Here is an 18,113-nt window from a genome sequence, read left to right on the forward strand (position 1 = left end):
TGGTATACTCAGGTGAACACCTTGGAGTTAGTCAGGAATTGGCGCTGGTATGTGCGTGCACGTCCAATTTTCATTTGAGTGAATTTGACGGTAAAGCGCTCACGCAACTACCGACATTGGAAACAATTGCAGTTTAAATCGAACCACACGCGCCATCCATTTTTTTCACTTCCTTAATTTCAACAATATTGATGATTTTCAATCAATAAAAACGCGGAACAACAAACAGAATGACACATTTGTATAGCCTTCTGTTGCATTGTAAGCCATATTTCTATGGCTACCGACGGACACGTTTAGCACAGGAATAAATAGATTTCATTTGTCTTCAGGACGGGCAGTACACGCTCGGCTAACACCACTTCCTCACCATGTCTGTGTTTGATCAGTTACGTCCATTCGTCAGCCTTTGTCAAGCTTGCGGAATGTTTCCTTATACAATTGAAGAAAACTTAACTACAAAGAAATTTGCGAAATTCAGCTTCTCTTTCAGGCATGCGATCACCTGGTGGTTCTTGATGGTCATCAGTTTGCAAGTGACCGTTAGCGTCGGCATCATATATTCATCTATGGAGCAAATAGGCAACTTGACAAGTGACCAAAACATGCCAATCACGGCTACCATTTTATTTGCCGTCAACTGGCCTTTCTACATATTGCAAATGTTCACAACTCGCTGGATCGTGTTCCATTATCGTCGGCTTCGAAACGTAGTGAATACCGTGCAAGAAGTGGAAAGGCTTTTCGGAGAAGAATTTGTTGTGAGGCACAAGAGCTCAATTACGAAAATATTTATTATCAGCTTCATTTTCATTGTTACAATAGTTAGCAAACATGGAAGATGATTTCGAAATATAGGTTTTTAAAAACCTCTTTGCTTACATTTCAGGGTATAGGTGTGCTGGTTGTTATGGTGCCAGTTTACAGCTCGTTCAGTGTGGCAGATATGAACTGGATGTTCGTTGCAGCTTTCCTTTCAATTGTGGCATTAAACAGCGTCATGTTTGACAGTACATTCCTTTTGATTCACCTGTCTTATTACATTATTGGCCATTACATGCGGCTCGTCTTGTGGGAACCCATTGAGAACAGTGGCGAATTTAATCGGACTCCAAGCGAAAGGTGTCATTATATTTAGAATTCCGTGTTTTGACTTGAAGTAAATCTTTATGATTTTCAGGACAAGAAGAATGCAATGGCTGAAACAAAATGTCCTGATATTCGATTATCTTTGTCGAGCCACTTCGGAGCTGAACGATATTTTCGCGTTCCCTGTTTTTTACATTGTGACTACGAAATTTATCTTTGTTGTCAGTATGGCTTATGCCCAGATACAAATTATTATTCATCCAAACGTTGTTTTGGGAAATTACTGGTTGATGTTTCCTTTCCAATTCGTAGTGGACTGGGCCCGAATATTGGTAGTTCTTACTGCCGCCGATATACCTGCCAAACAGGTTAAGCTATTAAATAATTGATACGAATAACAATATAATCACGCTAAATTTTGGTCATTAGGTTAATCTTCTCCATGAAAGAGTAATTGTCACGTCCTGTTCCGGATTTTACCAAACATTAGATGAAAATATTTCAGTCCGCTTTCAATTACAATATAAACTTTCTGCATTAATAAATTGGCCTGCTTTAATGACGATTACTTACGTTTTAGGTTGCAACTATCCTAATGCAAATTGACGAAAATCGCGTCCGCTTGTCGGCTTTTGGGCTGTTTAATGTCGGTACTCATCTTATCCCAGCAGTAAGTTTACACTTCTTCTAAATCATTTGGCTGATGTTTGGATATCCATATTTCATCAATTAAGTTATTGTACCTCATGTATCTGAATTTTCAGCTAATGGGCGCGGCCGTGACTTACCTGGTTATTCTTATTCAGAATTAGCAAATTTTAAAAAAGTTGTGTCTTAGTCAAAGACGAGTTAATCTGGCTTACCCAACACAAGAACTGCTCCATCTCCTTGTACTTCATACACATCGTATCAGACCCACCCAAAACCCTTCTACAACTTCGATGGAACGCTGCATGTACCCAATGGCTCCTAAGTTTGCAAATTGTAAAGCTCTAGGACGCACTTTGTTTGGATTGTCAGCAACAATTAAGATGTCTTTTATTAATAAGCAAATAAATGGCCCTAAAACTTTATCGAGATCCATATTATTTATGCATTCGTAGCGTATCACGCTAGCTTCGTGCATTCTAGCTCTTTCAATCATTCCTGAGCTGATGCATCTAATGCACTTGGTAATCTGCCAGCCTATCAGATTTTTCTTACTTCAAGTCCCCTCCATTCGCCCGCGTGACTTGTTCGCTTCGATTAGCTTATCTGGTACTTCTTAATCTGTGAAATGTATTGATTACGACGTTTGCTGCTCTTAAGATATGACTTGCTGCAACCTGCTATCCGATAGCCTTGAATGTGGGTCTGAAAAAGGTTTCCTCTCCCCCTGCGGTAAGACCTGTTTTTTGGTACCCTTACCTTTTTGTTTGAATATTGTTATCTTGATATAGAATATGGAAGTTGATATGTATGGGGAGAACATGGAAAACCTTAGACGAAGGCGGCTGGGAACAAAACCGCCAACACTTATCAGTCACTATAGTTTTGTTTCAGCGGGCAAACCTCTGTTTATATCTTGAAAGATTCAAGCAGTGTTATCAGCAGCCAACGGAATCTTGCAGATAGAATACCGGCAACGGTCAAGGAAATGGCGTCGACTAGAAGTTTCGTTCGAGAATAGCGAACACCACAGTTTCTTGGCTGTTTTATATCCTACATCTATGCGTTTAAGTGCAAGATCATTTTTTTAATGCTTCAGCATTCGTTGATTAACAGAAAAAGGCAATGCCGAACATCATACAAACGGTGAGATTGTATTCATTTAAGCTGGTTTTGTACGATCCACGTAACTTAACTTTTATGGTTGTTGTCTTGCCGGGTTTCACTGAGCTACAGACTTTGAATTATCCAGCGCTAACTTGCAATAATGGAGAGAACAATATCTGGATTGCTTGTTCAATCCTAGAGCAGGTCAATTCGCCAATTGGCGATACAGAAGCCTCGTCCCTCAGCAACGAGGAAAAACAAATTACCGAAAAGCTTCTGAACGAAACCAAATGCTGTGGCTACTTTATCACGCACGTCTCTAGCATAGATTTCAAGTAAGAGTCTTTCTGCCCCAAGCAACTCATGCACAAGTTGATATAATCTATGAAATGCAAAATTATTTTAAATGTTACTTTTTCTTTCCATTAGATGCTTATATCCAGAGACGTTTAATGATCAATTGGACACTTATATCCTGAAACATGCAAAGGAAAACAACTTCCTGCAAGACATTTGCTACCAATTGGTGGATTGCGTGTCATGGCTACATGAACGGAGCATTTACCGCAATAGTAAACTTCATCCTGGAAACATTTTCATCAAGACTTTTCACAGTCAGTGGAAAGTAAAGCTTATAGTTTCCGAAAATCCTTTTCACAATTTGGACCAAGAGTACATCAATTTGTGGTCGGAAATCAATCCGGATCAGGATTTGGCACCCACGAGGGACGGAACTGCCATCCAGAGAGACCTAGCTTCCGTAATCATCCTATTGTTTTTTATCCAGTCAGCCGGCGCTCATCCTTTTCAAATAACTACCCCTGTTGATCCGCCACAGCCGAAAAAGCACCAAGGCGTAAAGGAACAAATTGAAAGGCACACATTCAGTTTAGTTGCCTTGGATAGAAAATGCTTTTGTCAAAGCCAAAGCGACAACTGCGAAAATCCGCAATGCAAATATCGTTTTTGGGTCAATATGCTGGCCAAGGATTGTACGCATAGTAAGCTAACCGAAGTCTTTCATAACAAAACAAGTTCATATACCAGAGAATCGTTACGAGAATTTATGGAGCATCCCTTTTTCTGGAAGACTTCCGGAGTTCTGAGGTTCATCGAGCAATCATCAAACTACTTGAAAGAGGCACAAGATAAAGAAAAAGAAAACAAATTTGGTTATTTTTCGCCAAGTCAGTCGAACAAACGGGGACAGCGTCAGTTGCCAAGCGGTCCATCAGCTGCCACAAGGGCAATGGAAGAGGTTATACCGTGGCGACTTGATAGTGACCTTTTGACGAAAATTAAAACGAACTATAAAAACATTTTCGAGTATTTACATGAAAAACCTCCTAAGAAATTTTTACCGTGTATCACAATTTATTACGAACTTCTCAACCAAATACGAAACAAGGTTTGAAATGCAATTTCGGATGTTAAATCATTTATCTTGTACATTGTCTAATCGACATTCACGTTATTTGCATGACAGAGTTCTCACTGGAATGAGACGACTGCATGTGGAACTAGAGCCAGAGAAGATTTGGAGAGAATCACGTTTGGAGCAGATAGTAATATGGATGTTCAGCATAAGTATTGTTTGTTCTGGAACATACATTTCCCCAAACTTATTCTCTACACATGGAAAAACCTAAAAGATGTAGTTGCGAGTCAATAAACATGTCAAGAAATGACACAGTTTTTCTATCCTGAAACCTGTTCGCTTTTAATTGATGGAAAAGGTAGATTTATATGATTATCTTTTCAAAAAGATTTTTCAGGTGCCCAGAATCCCCCGTTGTTAAAAATTCAGAGCGCTTGTGTAAAACAAAATTCTTTATCAGTCGCCATAGCGCAAGTTGCAACGGATGACCTCTTTAAAAACCAGTAAACGCGTGGGATAAAATAGATCGAGTTGTGATGTTCACGTTGTTATCGATCCTTTGATAGCAACGCTGATAGCGACTGTAAGCCGGGTTTCGTTCGTTTTAGAAGTCCACACCGCCATTCTGGAAGAGTGGTTTAAAAAAATTTCTCATTACAATTGCAGTTGGCTATGCACACGCCAACCTATCTTTGTACAGGCAGTTACGTCTGCGTGGATCTTTTGAATAGTTAGCTTCAACGCTTATTGAGCGACCTTTGCATGAAATTGCCGAAACATTGACAACCTTATGCACAGGCCTTTCAGAGAGTGTTGAATTTAACTATTCCCAAAATCCCAAGTTAATTCATTCACCAAGAAATCTGAAGCTAAATTTTCATTGTAAAGTAAGTTTCTTTCTTATTTTTATTTGTCGGAGAATGTTGTTGTCGTGTCGTTGTATTAAATATTGTTTTGGACGTTAGCGCACGCATTCCATTAGAATACATTTCCCAGACGATACTTAGGGTAGGCGTTATCTTTTAGCAATAAAAAAAAGTATGGAGGCTTACCCATCCTGCCACATCTTCCAATGCCTTGTTGGGTTTTCAGTCGTATCACAAGAGGCCCGATGTCTGTGCGGATAAACTGATAGACTTACACGCCGTACCACAATCACTTTGAGAGGATAAGGGTGGGACTAAAAACGCCGGTTTTAGGCCAACTCACGTAGTATACGCATCAACAGAATTTCAGTTTTGCATTGAAACCATGAAAATCAATTGCAATATTCAGACTAATTTTGCTACTACGGTGACTTTACGAAGTCACGTGAAAGGGAAGAGAGATTTAACATAAACTGCTTCTCTTTATGGCCTGCGTGACACAATAATTAATAATTTAATTCTAAAAAAAAGCATTTGTTTTTTCTGCTATCTGCCTTTACGCTTTGTAGGATGACCATATTAGACGTTGAGTTCAATTCGGATGAGAGAAGAACTCGAAATCGGAATGCAGTTGAAAAGATCAGACAATTGACGGAACTGTTGGCTGACGTACATTCTCAAGGAAAAGAGTATGATCAACCAATCCCGTCATCTTTCATTCCTCACCTCACTGGGGGAGAGGTTTGCGACATCACACCAGACGTGTCTGAACTTCAATCCGAATGTTCAAATGAATGGCGGCGTGCAGAAGAAAAAGATTTGAAGTCAGGGGACATATTTTCTTTAGGATGCTACTTTTACTACGTGATCACTGGTGGTCAACACCCGTTCGGGAAGAAAGGCCATCGCACGCTGTTAATCGCTAACAATCTGTATGACTTGACAGCATGTCGAGATGGGCCTTTAAAACAACTCATAGCTAGGATGATTTGCCGTGATAGCACAAAACGGCCCAGTTCATCGGATCTGCTGAACCACCCCTACCTTTGGAAAGAAGACCGGGCGGAAAGTTACCTGGTGTCATTAGGTGACAATCTGGACGAGAATAGTGAAAGGTATCAGATATGGAAAGACACATTTCTATTTTCATTCGAGTTGCGTGCCACTAACTTTCACATGGTTCGAGAAAATTTTATTACAAAAAGTATTTTGAGTATCTTGATGGATATCAAGGTACGTGACTGCTCTTATATTGTGTCTGCCAAATTGAAAATCAATAATAGTAACATTTTACTGTGACATAAAGGAAAAGAAAGAAACGGCCTTAAATGCCTGTCAACTGTTTCCGGACTTGCTATCAACTGTTTACTTTAACGAGAATCCTGACGCCATCCTAGAAGAAATCAAAAGTTCATGCCCAGAAACTCTCGGCAATGTGCTAATAGCAAATGATTGCTTTGCTGGTGTCCTGCCAGATATCGGGATCGAGAGGCGTCACGGGCGATTCGGGGCGTATCCTGTCCACGTTATGCAATTTCCGGTGATCCGCCACACCGATGATTCTATATCATTAATGACACGTCTGAGCTGCTTGAATCATCCAAATTTGTTGCAATATTTTTACCTTCGCGAAAACTCTGACAAAAAGTATTTTCATTTCATTTCACATCACTGCCTCTCTATATGAAATTGCGATTACACAATCTTTTGGTTTTTCTAGTTTGGTGTTGGCTTGTGAGCCGTTCGATGAAGTACTCAAAACTTGGATGGAGAAAAACAGCCAACTTACCTTAAATGAAGCAAAGGAAATTTTAATTCAAATCACGTTAGGTCTCGTGTACTATCATTCTAACGAACTCATTCACGGAAACCTTACATCGAGCCAAATTGCTATAACCAACAGCAACAATGCTGTTACTGCGAAGATCTGTAAATTTCTGACTGATGGCAAGTTACATTATCTGCTGTTTTACAAGCACTTGAATCACATTGTTGGCACACTGGATTCCGATATTTCAATTCACTATTAACCGTGACCTCATTTGCGTTTGCAGAAAAAGACTGTACAGAGAATTCATCTTCCACGATGCAAAATGACATTCGAAAACTGGGCCAAATTTTTGCTGATTTATTGCGACGAACGAAAGACGTGCCACCAAGCAGCCTTCATCTTATCCAGTCGATGAAAGATATTAGGGATGAATGTGTTCCCCCATCGGTAGCAATCTTCTACCACCCGTTCTTCTGGTCACCCAAGGAAACCGATTACTTTCGTCGGAAACGTCATATCGGCGGCCAACCAAATCCTAATATCGATGGAAATTCGTGCACGGCAAGCGTACGTCATCATTACGAAAATGAGCCCAATTCTAAACGTGTAAGTATTTTCACCAATTTCTGAACTACCCATTGCATAGCTATTACAATTATTTCAAAGAAAACCCAGTTATTTTTTTCTCTGGATCGGTCAACTGTCATTTGAATTGCCGTACGACAGGAAAAATGGTGTTGCGTGTTTATGTATGCATACGTTCATGCAATTATCTTTATGCAGCCTGCTTCTGACTCCGCGACGAAAGTGCAAACATCGTCTGAGATAGACAGGTGGCTAAAAGGGCAAGAAACCCAAAAATCTGCTTTTCCAAATTTCTATTACCCATTCTACAATTTTCCTACAAGGGAAAAGGTAGGTTTCCGTTGTTTGTATTGCCTTAACTACCTCATGGGTACGAATATCATTTATCAACCTGCATCTTTGCATTCATCGCCACACTTCCTCAGTCCAGCGATTATTATTTTTCTTTAGCTTTCGGCTGGAACGCAAGAAAATATAAACAGGCAGATTGCATTGCTAAGCAAAGAACAGTATGCAGGTAACCATTTGCAGCGTTTTATTTCTAAATTTAAAAATAAATGTAACCAATACATTATTTTGCACATATTTTTATTTTAATCATTTCAAACGTCAAATGAAGTAGAAAATCAAGGGCCTCATGGTATCCAAAACTATCTCGAAAACTATTTTAAGAAATGGGCACAAGCTACGGAAGATTCTGAAGCGCCTGAACAAGTCACGAAGCATCCCGCTCCCGGCATCCCGCTATTGATTCTTCAGCATCCCGCTAGTGATTCTTCAGGAAGAACAGCCATGCACCTTGCTTGCCATTCTGATCACTTCTACGACTCGGCCAAGAAACTGCTGGAATTGGATTGCAACCCAAACATCGCAGATAAAAATGGATTCGTACCTTTGCACGTTGCTGCTCTCAATAGCTCGTTTAAGATTGCCGAATTACTAATCGAGAACAAAGCTACTATTGACTTGTGCAACAACAAAGAATTAACAACACCTCTTTTCTGTGCCGCACTCAGCAACTCAGTTTTGATTAGCGAGCTGCTGATGAAAATGGGCGCTGACACAAATAAAGTGGATGCCTTTGGGCAAACTGTCCTTCACATTGCTGTGGTAAAAAATTCGGTAAATGTGGCGAAGCTTCTTCTAGAAAACGGTTGTCAGAAAAATGTTAATGCAGTTGATGATTTCGGCAAAAGTCCTTTACATATTGCCGTGTTCCACAACTTGATACAAATGGCGCATCTGCTGCTCGACAATGGAGCAAACCCTAACGTTACCGAACCGGGGAAAAATGCTATTTCTATCCCTGTACTGCATCTTTCCGTGAAAAATAAATCGCCCCAAATGATGGAACTGCTGCTCAGGAAAGGTGCTAACCCAAATTTAGTGACCTATCAAGGCGACACTCCATTGCACGTAGCTGCTGTTCTCACCCCGACCTGTCAAATCTGTTTACAAATGGTGAAGTTACTTATCGACTTGAAAGCAGACGTGAATGCTGTTGATGGGGGGGGCAGAACTCCGCTTCATCTTGCAATATTGAACGCGGTCGGAAAAATGGAAGGACGCGTTGCAGCAGATCATGGTGCACGAGAAGTCGTCAAGCTCCTGATTGCTAAGGGCGCGGATATCGAAGCTGATGACGACTTTGGTTCAATTCCAATTGATTATGCGAGATGCAGTAACAAAGAGGACTTCATCAAATTCATCGAGAAAAGCAGCAACGAGGAAGACTTTTCTGGGATGATGCCACTGGGCGCGTAGCTAAGTCCAGCTGAGAAGACAGTATATTCCGAGTTGAAAACAAAATTTAACAAAGACCGACACTGGCATGAAGTAAGCTACTCGATAAACATAAACGTTGCTTATGAACAACAAGAATTGTATTAGAGTTTTTAGACACTGTGCTGATCCAGCACTACACTGATCATAATTTCAATCACATGTGTCTTTGTAATGGGCTTTGTAGGCTGCAAAGACAGTCATCTGATTTTTAAAATCCCTTAATAATTTCTCTATGCAAATAAACAGGTATAAGCTACTCAATTACTGTCCGATGAAATCGGTATTAAACACACATATCCATACGATGCTTAACTTAATAGTTCTCTGTATTAAATAATACAAAGCCAAATATGGGATAACTACTGTAAGTAGTGGGTGTGCACGACAGCAGGTCTGAAACTCTCCGTTTGTGTGCTGCAGAATATTTTTACGCTTCATCCGGACTGGGCGGGCTGTCATGCTGGCCTTGACGGCGTTAGCCTCGCTAGGAACGGCGGCTACCAAGTTAGCAATAGAAGTAACAGGAAAGGGCATTCGTTCCATGAGAATTGGTGATTTACAACCCCTTCAGCGTGGCAAACATGAATTGGATGTTCGTTGCAGCTTAGTTTTCAACTACCACATTAATCGGCGTCTTGTTTGACTTCTTGATTCTTAAGCTGTGAACTGTATTGATTACGACGTTTGGTGCTTTTAAGATCTGGCTTGCTGCGACCTGCTATCCAATAGCTCCGAATGTGGCTCCGAAAAAGGTTACCTATTCCCCTATGCGGTAAGACCTGATTTTGGTGCCCTTACTTCTTTTTTTGTTTTGAATAGTGCTACCTTGATATAGAATATGGAAGTTGGCACGTAAGGGAGGAACATGGAAAGACTAAAGCGAAGGAGGCTGAGCTAGATTTCACTGGCTATTTTCTTACTCTTCCCATTGTACCTCAATTGTAGGCAGGCGGTTCGTCATTGACTTTTTCTTTCCCGTTTTTTTAGACAACTGTATGATTTTCCCAACGAAATTGTTGAATGTAAAGTTATTGCGGTTCCGCATGCACGTAATCGTTGTTCAGTTAGTACCGCGCACACTTATCAGTCACTAGAGTTCTATTTCAGCGAGCAAACTTTTAGTTACATCCCGAAACGTCAGAGCAATGTTATCAGCAGCCAACGTAATCTTAAAGATAGAATACTAACAAGGGGCAGGGAAATGGCGTCGACTTCAAGTTTCGATCGGGAGTAGCAAACATCACAGTGTCTTATAAGAAATATAGCCGTTTTACATCCTATACCTATGCACGTATAAGTACAAGATCATTTTCTTAATAATTTAGCCATCGTTGATTGGCAGAAAAAGACAATGTCGAACATCGTACAAACGGTGAGATTGTATTCATTTTAAATTGATTTTGTACGATCCATGTAACTAACCTTTATGGTTGTTGTCTTGCCGGGTTTCACCGAACTACAGAGGTTGGATTATCCAGCACTAACTTGCAATAATGAAGAGAACACTAATTTTCAAGGCATGTCAATTGCAATCCAAAAACACGTCAAGTCAGACATAATAAAAATTAAGTCATCTCGTTCGAGCGAAGAAAAAAAACGACAGCTAATTTTCGAAATACTTCAGAACGAAAACAACTGCCAAGGTTACTTTTTCGATTACGTTCCTTCAATGAATTTCAGGTAAGAGCCTCACATCTCCGAGCAACTCAGACACAATTTGATATCGCATATGAATTACAAATATTATTTGGAATGATTTTTTTTTCTTCACTAAGGCACGTATATCTCGAAACGTGTAATGATACATTGGACACTTATATCCGGAAACATGCAATGAACAGCAACTTTCGATGGACCATACTGCAGGAGATTTGCTGCCAATTGGTGGATTCGGTAGCCTGGCTGCATCAACGAGGGTTTTATTACAATGGCCAACTTCATCCTCGTAACATTTTCATCAAGACTTGTAACAGTCCGTGGAAAGTAAAACTTCAACTTTCCGAAAAGGCAAATCCCTTTCACGGTCTGGACACAGAGTACGTTAATTTGTGGTCTGGAATAAAAGAATCGGACTTATTGAACAAATCTGCGGACGAAATTGCCATCCAGAAAGATCTAGTTTCCGTAACCATGTTGATGTTTTTCATCCAATCATCTGGCGTTCATCCTTTTCAAAGAACTAGCACTCTTGATCCGGTCGAACGGGAAAACTACCAATGCATACAGAACCAAATTAAAGAGGGCATATTTGCACTAGATGCCTTGGATAGAAAATGTTTTTGTGCCGACGAAAACGAAAACTGCGAAGAGACGCAATGCAAATATCGTTTATGGGTCAACAAGCTGGCCAAGGATCATACATATGCTATGCTAACCGAGCTCATTCGCGAAACAAAGTCATATGACAAAAAATCGTCTGAAAAGCTTATGGAACATCCCTTTTTCTGGAAGACTTCAGGAGTTCTGAGGTTCATCGAAAATTCATCAAACTACTTAAAGGAAGCAAAAAATAAAACGAAAGAAAACTTATTCGGTGTTTTTCCGCAACGGCAGACAAAAGCAAGTGGAAAAATTGGATTTAAAAAAAATTCATCAGCTTCTATCCAGCAAAGCCAAGTTCATCAACCATGGATGCTGGATCATATCATTTTGACAAAACTTGAAAACAACCATAAAGACATTTTCAACTATTTACATGAAACGCCTACAAGGACCGGCCAGACATCTATCACAAATTTTTGCGGACTTCTGACCCAAATACGGAACAAGGTTTGAAATGCAATTTCATATTCTAAGAACCTGTGCTAGACTTTGCCTAATCAACCCTCACGGTGTTTTGTGCGGCAGAGTTGTCATTGGAATGAAGCAACACCATGTGGACCTGATGCCAAAAGAAATTTGGAAAATCTAAGCTTTGCAGCAGATAATGATATGGATGCTCGTCTTAAGTTTTGTTTGTTCTGGAACATACATTTCCCCGAACTTATTGTCTACACTTGGACAAACCTTAAAGACGTAATTGTGCATCAATAGGCATGCCAAGAAATGACTGGTTTTCTATCCTGAAACCCTGTTTGCCCTTAATTGGCAAAGAAATTATGTTTTATCTGACCGCCTTTTTTCAAAAAGATTTTCCAAGTGCCTAAGTTAAACCCACGTTTTTAAAAATTCAGAGCACTTGTGTAAAACGAGCTTCGTTATCAGTCGCCATAGCGCAAGTTGCAACAGATTAAAAAGGAGTCTTTGTCAAGTAAATATGTGAGACAAAATACATCGAGTTGCAACGTCCACGTTGCTATCTAGGCTATACGTCGAGCAACACGTACAACGGCTGAGCCATTCGATAAGCACACTCATCAAAATTATGATTAGCTAACTACAGTTAGCTATACAAGCGCCAACGCGCCTTTGCGCAGGCAGTTACGTTTGTGTGGATCTCTTGAATAGTTAACTTCAACACTTATTGAACGGCCTTTGCATGCAATTGGCAAGACATTGCTAATTTTATGCGCAGAACTTTCAGGAAGTGTTGATTTTAACTATCCCAGAAATCGCACTTTAATTCTCCCGCAAGAAAACTGAGACGAATTTCTTATCGTGTATTAAAGTAAGTTTCATTACTATTTTCTATTGTATACTACTCTGCAATAAGTGTTTCTAAACTATAGTTATTAAATATCGGTTAATACGGTGTGACCGGAATATTACATCTGTTAGAATCTGAAGCATAGGTGCAAATCCCAGAAGAAATAACGTTTTTGGGTTTTAAAAAATTTAACTAATGATTTTTTACGCACCGTTTTCTCCCACCAGAAAAAAAAATAGTGATATGTAGGATGGGCCTTATCTTTTAGCATTAAAAGCTATGGGCGCTTACCCGTCCTCTTGCTGCCTCCTACTGCCTCACTTTCAGTTGTCCTATCACAAGACGCCATATGTCTGTGCAGATAAATTAATAGGCTTACACGTCGTATCGCAATCACCTTGACAGAATTGGGGTGGGGGGGCTAAACTGCGAGTTTACGCCAAGTCACGCAGTAGACGTACCAATATGAATTTCCCAATTTCACAGGGAAATCAGAACAAACAACTACAATAATCTAACCAATCGTGCAACACAAGGGTGACTTTCCAAAGTCACGTGAAAGGAGAAAGAGATTTACGATGAGCTGCTTTTTTAAAAATGTGAATGCCATATAATACTCTAAACCAAATCATTGCTTTATAGGATGGCCATAGGGGAACTTGATTTTTATTCGGATCAGAATAGAAAAATTCGGGTTCTTGAAAAGAAAGTACAAGAACTTCTGATCCAATCCACTGAAAATTTGGTACGCATCCATTCCCAAGGAAATGTGCATGGAAAACCAATCATCCCAATTTCTTTTAACCCTTATTCATCCGGGGAAAATGTACGTAACATCAAACTAAACGAGCCTGAACCAAACGAATTTTCAAATGAATGGCGGCCAGCTGAAGAAAAAGATTCGGAGCCATCTCAAGCTGGGGACATATTTTCGTTGGGATGCAGCTTCTACTCAGTCATCACTGGTGGCCAGCATCCGTTCGGGAAGCCAGGCCATCGTGCCCTGTTTATCGCTAAAAATCTATACGATTTGTCTGAATGTCGAGATGAGCAACTTAAAAAACTCATAGCCAGGATGATTTGTCATGATAGAACAAAACGACCCAGTTTATCCGATCTGTTGAACCATCCGTACCTTTGGAAAGAAGAACGGGTGGAAAATTACTTAATGGCATCAGCTGAAAATCTGGACGAGAACAACGAAAAGTATAAAATATGGAAAGACACAGTTCTATTGTCGTCAAGCGCACCATCCTTTGATTCTGACACAGTCCAAAAAACTACGATTGTAAAAAGTGTTGTAGAAATTCTGATGGAATTAAAGGTGAATGGCTGCTGTAATATTTCCGTAGTGCAATGAAAACTTAAGAGTTTGATTCCTTTCGGCATAGGAAAAGAAAGAGACGGCCCTAAATGTCTATCGGCTGTTTCCCGATTTGCTGTTCTCTGTATACTTTGCCGAAAATCCCGGTGTCATCCATGACGAAATCGAAAATTCAGGACCAGAAACATTCGGTAATGTGCTGATAGCAAATGATTGCATCAAAGAAGTCCAGCCGACTATCGGGGTCAAGAGACGTTATGGCCGATTCGGATCGCAACCCGTCCATGTGATGCAATTTTCGGTTTTTACCGCTGAATCGATATCCTTAATGAAACGCCTAAGCTGCTTGAAACATCAAAATTTACTGCGATATTTTTACCTTGCCGAAAACCCTGTCAAAAAGTACATTCAAATCGTTTTATATCATTGCCTAACTAAACAATTTAACTATAAAATCTTTTTGTTTTTCAGTTTGGTGTTGGCTTGTGAGCCGTTCGATGAGACACTCGACACTTGGATAGCGAAGAACAGTCAGCTGATAAACTTGGAAACGGCAAAGGAAATTTTAACTCAAATAACGTCAGGTCTCGTGTACTACCATTCTAACAATCTCATTCACGGGAACCTCACATCCAGCCAAATCGCTATAACCAACAGCGGAACTCTTACTGCAAAAATCTGTAAATTTCTGATTGATGGTAAGTTACATTATCTGCTGTTTTACAAGCACTTGAATCACGTCAAAAAATGTATTTCAAAATTTCAATTCATTATTAACCATCCCCTCGTTTGCCCTTGCAGAAAAAGACTGTACAAAGAATCCATCGCCCACAATGCAAAACGACATTCGAAAACTGGGCCAAATTTATGCTGATGTATTAGAACAAACACTGGACGCGCCACCATGCAGCCGTCATCTTATCCAGTCGATGCAAGATATTAGGGATGAATGTATTCCCCCATCGGGAGCAATCTTCTGCCACCCGTTCTTTTGGTCATCCGAGATCACCGCAGATTTTCTTCTGGTAGCTGGTGACTTTTACAAAGAAAATCCGAATATCGATAGAGATTCGCGGCTTATTACTGTGCCGTCACCGGCACCCGAACGTCAACATCTCAAAACAAACAGATCGGCCATTGAATCCTTTTTGCAACATGTAAGTATTTTCACCAATATTTAGACCGCACATTGCATAGCTATTAGAATTATCTTAAAGAAAACACAGTTACTTTTTTCTGTGGATGGCTCAACTGCCATTTGAAGGGTCGTATGTGCACGACAGGCAATGGTGCTGCATATTTTATGTATACATACAGTTTGTACGTTCATGCAATTATCTTTGCGCAGGCCACCCATGACTCCTCGGCAGAAGAGCTAATATCGCTTGCCATGGATTTGTTAAACGATTGTCCCGAGCTAATCACCCAGACGTGGCTTAGGTTGCAAAAATTCAAATCCGCTGATGAATCTGAACTTGCAGATTTCTATCACCCAATCTACGATTTTCCTACAGATGAAAAGGTAGGTTTCCGTTGTTTGTGTTGTCTTAACTAACACAGGTAAGAATATCGTTTACAAACCTGAATCTTTTGTATTCATCGGCATACTTACTCAGCCCAACGTTTATTATTTTCTCTTTAGCTTGTGGATGGAACGCAAGAGAATATGAACAGGCAGATTGCATTGCTAGGCAACGAACAGTATGAAGGTGACCATTTGTAGCCTTTTATTTCTAAATTTAAAAATAAATCTAACCAATAAATTGCTTCGTACAGAATTTTTCATTGAAGGATTTCAAACGTCAAATACCCTGGAGAACCAAGTGCCTCATGTTACTCAAAACTATCTCCACAACTATCTTCAGAAATATGCACTAGCTATGGAAGATTATGGAACGACTGGAAAAGTCATAAAGCATCCCGCTATTGATCCTTTCGGAAGAACAGCCATGCACCTTGCTTGCCACTCGGACGACTTCTACACTTCGGCCAGTAAATTGCTGGAATTTGATTTCGATCCAAACATCGAAGATAAAAATGGATTCGTACCTTTGCATGTTGCTGCTCTCAATAACTCGTTTAAGATTGCCAAGTTACTAATCGAGAACGAAGCTATTATTGACTTATGCAACAACAAAGAATTAAGAACGCCTCTTTTCTTTGCCGCACTCAGCAACTCAGTTTTGATTAGCGAGTTGCTGATGAAAATGCGCGCTGACGCAAATAAAGTGGATGCCTTTGGACAAAGTCCCCTTCACATTGCTGTGGAAATAAACTCGGTAGAAGTGGCGGAACTTCTTCTGGAAAACGGTGCGAATGTTAATGCAGTAGACGATTTCGGCAGAAGTCCTTTACATATTGCCGTGTTCCATAACTCGATAGAAATGGCGTATCTGCTGCTCAACAACAGAGCCAACCCTAACGTTAACCAACCGGGGAAAAAAGCTACTGCTGCTCCTGTGCTGTATCTTGCCGTGACAAAAGAATCACTCCAAATGGTAGACCTTCTGCTCAAGGCAGGTGCCGATCCAAATTTAACCACATCACAAGGCGAAACTCCATTGCACGTAGCTGCGCTTCTCAAACCGACATGTCCAATCCGATCACAAATAGTAAAGTTACTTATCGACTGGAAAGCAAATGTGAATGCTGGGGATATGAGGGGTCGAACTCCGCTTCATCTTGCAACATTCAACGCGGCTGAAGAAATTGTAAAACAGTTATTGGAATACCAATTTATCGAAATCAATTCAAAGGACAACATTCGAGGGATAACTCCCTTACACTTGGCTGCTTGGTATGGTCGTGAAAACATAGCTGAATTACTTATTGGCAAAAAAGCCAAAGTTGATGTCGAAGATAAAAATCGCCAAACACCTCTCGAATACGCTGCTTCATCAAATTCCGTTAATGTAGCCAAACAGTTATTAACAGCCGGTGCCGCAGCAAAAACACGGAATTACCAGAAGAGTTACCGTTCACCGTTACATATTGCAGCAGCCCATGGTGCACGAGAAGTCGCCGAGCTCCTGATTGAAAAAGGCGCGGATGTGTATGCCACTGACGGGTTTGATTTAACTCCGTTTCATTATGCGGAATGCCGTAACCAGAAGAACTTCTTTCAGTTCCTCCAGAAAAGCAGCAATGAGAAACATTTGTCTCATTCTTTAATGAGCAAGCAACTTAGTCCAGCAGACATGGCCGAAATTTATGAATTGACAAACAGTTTTCAACATATGACTCTCCCTGGCATTGAAGTAAGCTTGTCTGGCTTTCAAAACCAGGTCGATAGTATAACCGTTGCTTATCAACAAGTATTGATGTACTAGAAATTTTAGACACTATGCTAATCCAGCACGCTGTTGCTCATCATTTTAATCACATGTGCATTTGTAGTGAGTTTTGTAGGCAGTAAGACAGTCACCTGATTTTAAAAATCCCCCCCAAATTTTTGCTAAGCGAATAAACAGGTTAATTGCCGATCAATTAAATTGCTATTAATCCGCCCACCCCCAACACATACACGCATTCATACGATGTTTATCTTAATAGTGGCCTGTACTACAATACGTCGAACATGGAATAACTGCCATAATATAGCTATCAAACTATTTAATCGTTTATTCGAACGATCCCTACCTGTAAAGTGCACCTGAGAGCCCTCATGAGCCGGTGTTTAACGTCGGCCAGAGTTCATTTGCGCTCAACTGTACTAAACCGGTTTTATGGAAATAAACTCTAGTAGTCCTGACTGATGTTGTGATTGTTATGAATGCCGAAGGAGACCAATTAAATCAAACCGGTACTGCCGTTTCCAAGGTTACTCAAAGCTAAGCAGAGTGCACTAACGGCCAGACATTCCTGACGTTTTAGTAATTACTTTCCCGTTTTCTACCTGCGACGAAGGTCAATATTGAGACTAGCAGACACACAATACCGTTTCTACACGAGAGCAAGAAAAAGAACTAAAGAAA

The 18,113-nt window shown here is 40.3% G+C and overlaps 5 protein-coding genes across 7 annotated transcripts; all 5 read left to right on the forward strand.

Moving 5' to 3' along the window:
• The first annotated feature begins 371 nt into the window (after positions 1–371).
• LOC130691076 (putative gustatory receptor 28a) lies at positions 372–1,901 on the forward strand. Its single transcript, XM_057513980.1, has 6 exons — positions 372–824; positions 890–1,122; positions 1,181–1,457; positions 1,519–1,593; positions 1,670–1,759; positions 1,854–1,901. Exons 1-6 carry the CDS (start codon positions 372–374, stop codon positions 1,899–1,901), a joined length of 1,176 nt encoding a protein of 391 aa, XP_057369963.1.
• A 745-nt stretch (positions 1,902–2,646) lies between these two features.
• Positions 2,647–4,532, forward strand: LOC130691656 (uncharacterized). Its single transcript, XM_057514639.1, has 4 exons — positions 2,647–2,883; positions 2,974–3,179; positions 3,274–4,252; positions 4,331–4,532. Exons 1-4 carry the CDS (start codon positions 2,863–2,865, stop codon positions 4,514–4,516), a joined length of 1,392 nt encoding a protein of 463 aa, XP_057370622.1. The 5' UTR covers positions 2,647–2,862; the 3' UTR covers positions 4,517–4,532.
• Positions 4,533–4,865: 333 nt separating this feature from the next.
• On the forward strand, positions 4,866–9,465 carry LOC130691644 (uncharacterized). 3 transcript variants are annotated; one of them, XM_057514614.2, is made up of 8 exons: positions 4,866–5,109; positions 5,658–6,321; positions 6,395–6,735; positions 6,809–7,035; positions 7,143–7,465; positions 7,643–7,774; positions 7,895–7,961; positions 8,064–9,465. In XM_057514614.2, the coding sequence occupies exons 2-8, from the start codon at positions 5,659–5,661 to the stop codon at positions 9,206–9,208; spliced, it is 2,898 nt and encodes a 965-aa protein (XP_057370597.1). In that variant the 5' UTR covers positions 4,866–5,109; position 5,658; the 3' UTR covers positions 9,209–9,465. The 3 variants fall into 3 exon arrangements, with proteins under 3 accessions (XP_057370597.1, XP_057370599.1, XP_057370600.1); XM_057514616.2 differs by having other exon boundaries at positions 8,067–9,465; XM_057514617.2 differs by having other exon boundaries at positions 8,076–9,465.
• Positions 9,466–10,447: 982 nt separating this feature from the next.
• On the forward strand, positions 10,448–12,517 carry LOC130691655 (uncharacterized). The gene is made up of 4 exons (XM_057514638.2): positions 10,448–10,601; positions 10,692–10,909; positions 11,005–11,998; positions 12,077–12,517. The coding sequence occupies exons 1-4, from the start codon at positions 10,581–10,583 to the stop codon at positions 12,260–12,262; spliced, it is 1,419 nt and encodes a 472-aa protein (XP_057370621.1). The 5' UTR covers positions 10,448–10,580; the 3' UTR covers positions 12,263–12,517.
• Positions 12,518–12,608: 91 nt separating this feature from the next.
• Positions 12,609–17,890, forward strand: LOC130691638 (uncharacterized). The gene is made up of 8 exons (XM_057514605.2): positions 12,609–12,836; positions 13,458–14,139; positions 14,207–14,541; positions 14,611–14,837; positions 14,941–15,296; positions 15,488–15,661; positions 15,782–15,848; positions 15,916–17,890. Exons 2-8 carry the CDS (start codon positions 13,459–13,461, stop codon positions 17,466–17,468), a joined length of 3,393 nt encoding a protein of 1,130 aa, XP_057370588.1. The 5' UTR covers positions 12,609–12,836; position 13,458; the 3' UTR covers positions 17,469–17,890.
• The last annotated feature ends 223 nt before the right edge of the window (positions 17,891–18,113 follow it).

The sequence above is a fragment of the Daphnia carinata genome, chromosome 1 (assembly GCF_022539665.2).
Source record: "Daphnia carinata strain CSIRO-1 chromosome 1, CSIRO_AGI_Dcar_HiC_V3, whole genome shotgun sequence".
Lineage (NCBI taxonomy): Eukaryota > Metazoa > Arthropoda > Branchiopoda > Diplostraca > Daphniidae > Daphnia > Daphnia carinata.

Coding starts and splice junctions, on each gene's coding strand:
- LOC130691076 (XM_057513980.1), top strand. CDS start 372: ATGTCTGTGTTTGATCAGTTACGTCCATTCGTCAGCCTTTGTCAAGCT. Junction 1,458..1,518: donor CCGATATACCTGCCAAACAG/GTTAAGCTATTA, acceptor TTTGGTCATTAG/GTTAATCTTCTCCATGAAAG. Junction 1,760..1,853: donor GTACTCATCTTATCCCAGCA/GTAAGTTTACAC, acceptor CTGAATTTTCAG/CTAATGGGCGCGGCCGTGAC.
- LOC130691656 (XM_057514639.1), top strand. CDS start 2,863: ATGCCGAACATCATACAAACG. Junction 2,884..2,973: donor TGCCGAACATCATACAAACG/GTGAGATTGTAT, acceptor ACTGAGCTACAG/ACTTTGAATTATCCAGCGCT. Junction 3,180..3,273: donor GTCTCTAGCATAGATTTCAA/GTAAGAGTCTTT, acceptor TCTTTCCATTAG/ATGCTTATATCCAGAGACGT.
- LOC130691644 (XM_057514614.2), top strand. CDS start 5,659: ATGACCATATTAGACGTTGAGTTCAATTCGGATGAGAGAAGAACTCGA. Junction 7,466..7,642: donor ATGAGCCCAATTCTAAACGT/GTAAGTATTTTC, acceptor ATCTTTATGCAG/CCTGCTTCTGACTCCGCGAC. Junction 7,962..8,063: donor AAGCAAAGAACAGTATGCAG/GTAACCATTTGC, acceptor CGTCAAATGAAG/TAGAAAATCAAGGGCCTCAT.
- LOC130691655 (XM_057514638.2), top strand. CDS start 10,581: ATGTCGAACATCGTACAAACG. Junction 10,910..11,004: donor GTTCCTTCAATGAATTTCAG/GTAAGAGCCTCA, acceptor TTCTTCACTAAG/GCACGTATATCTCGAAACGT. Junction 11,999..12,076: donor TGACCCAAATACGGAACAAG/GTTTGAAATGCA, acceptor TTTGTGCGGCAG/AGTTGTCATTGGAATGAAGC.
- LOC130691638 (XM_057514605.2), top strand. CDS start 13,459: ATGGCCATAGGGGAACTTGATTTTTATTCGGATCAGAATAGAAAAATT. Junction 14,140..14,206: donor AAATTCTGATGGAATTAAAG/GTGAATGGCTGC, acceptor CTTTCGGCATAG/GAAAAGAAAGAGACGGCCCT. Junction 15,849..15,915: donor AGGCAACGAACAGTATGAAG/GTGACCATTTGT, acceptor TGCTTCGTACAG/AATTTTTCATTGAAGGATTT.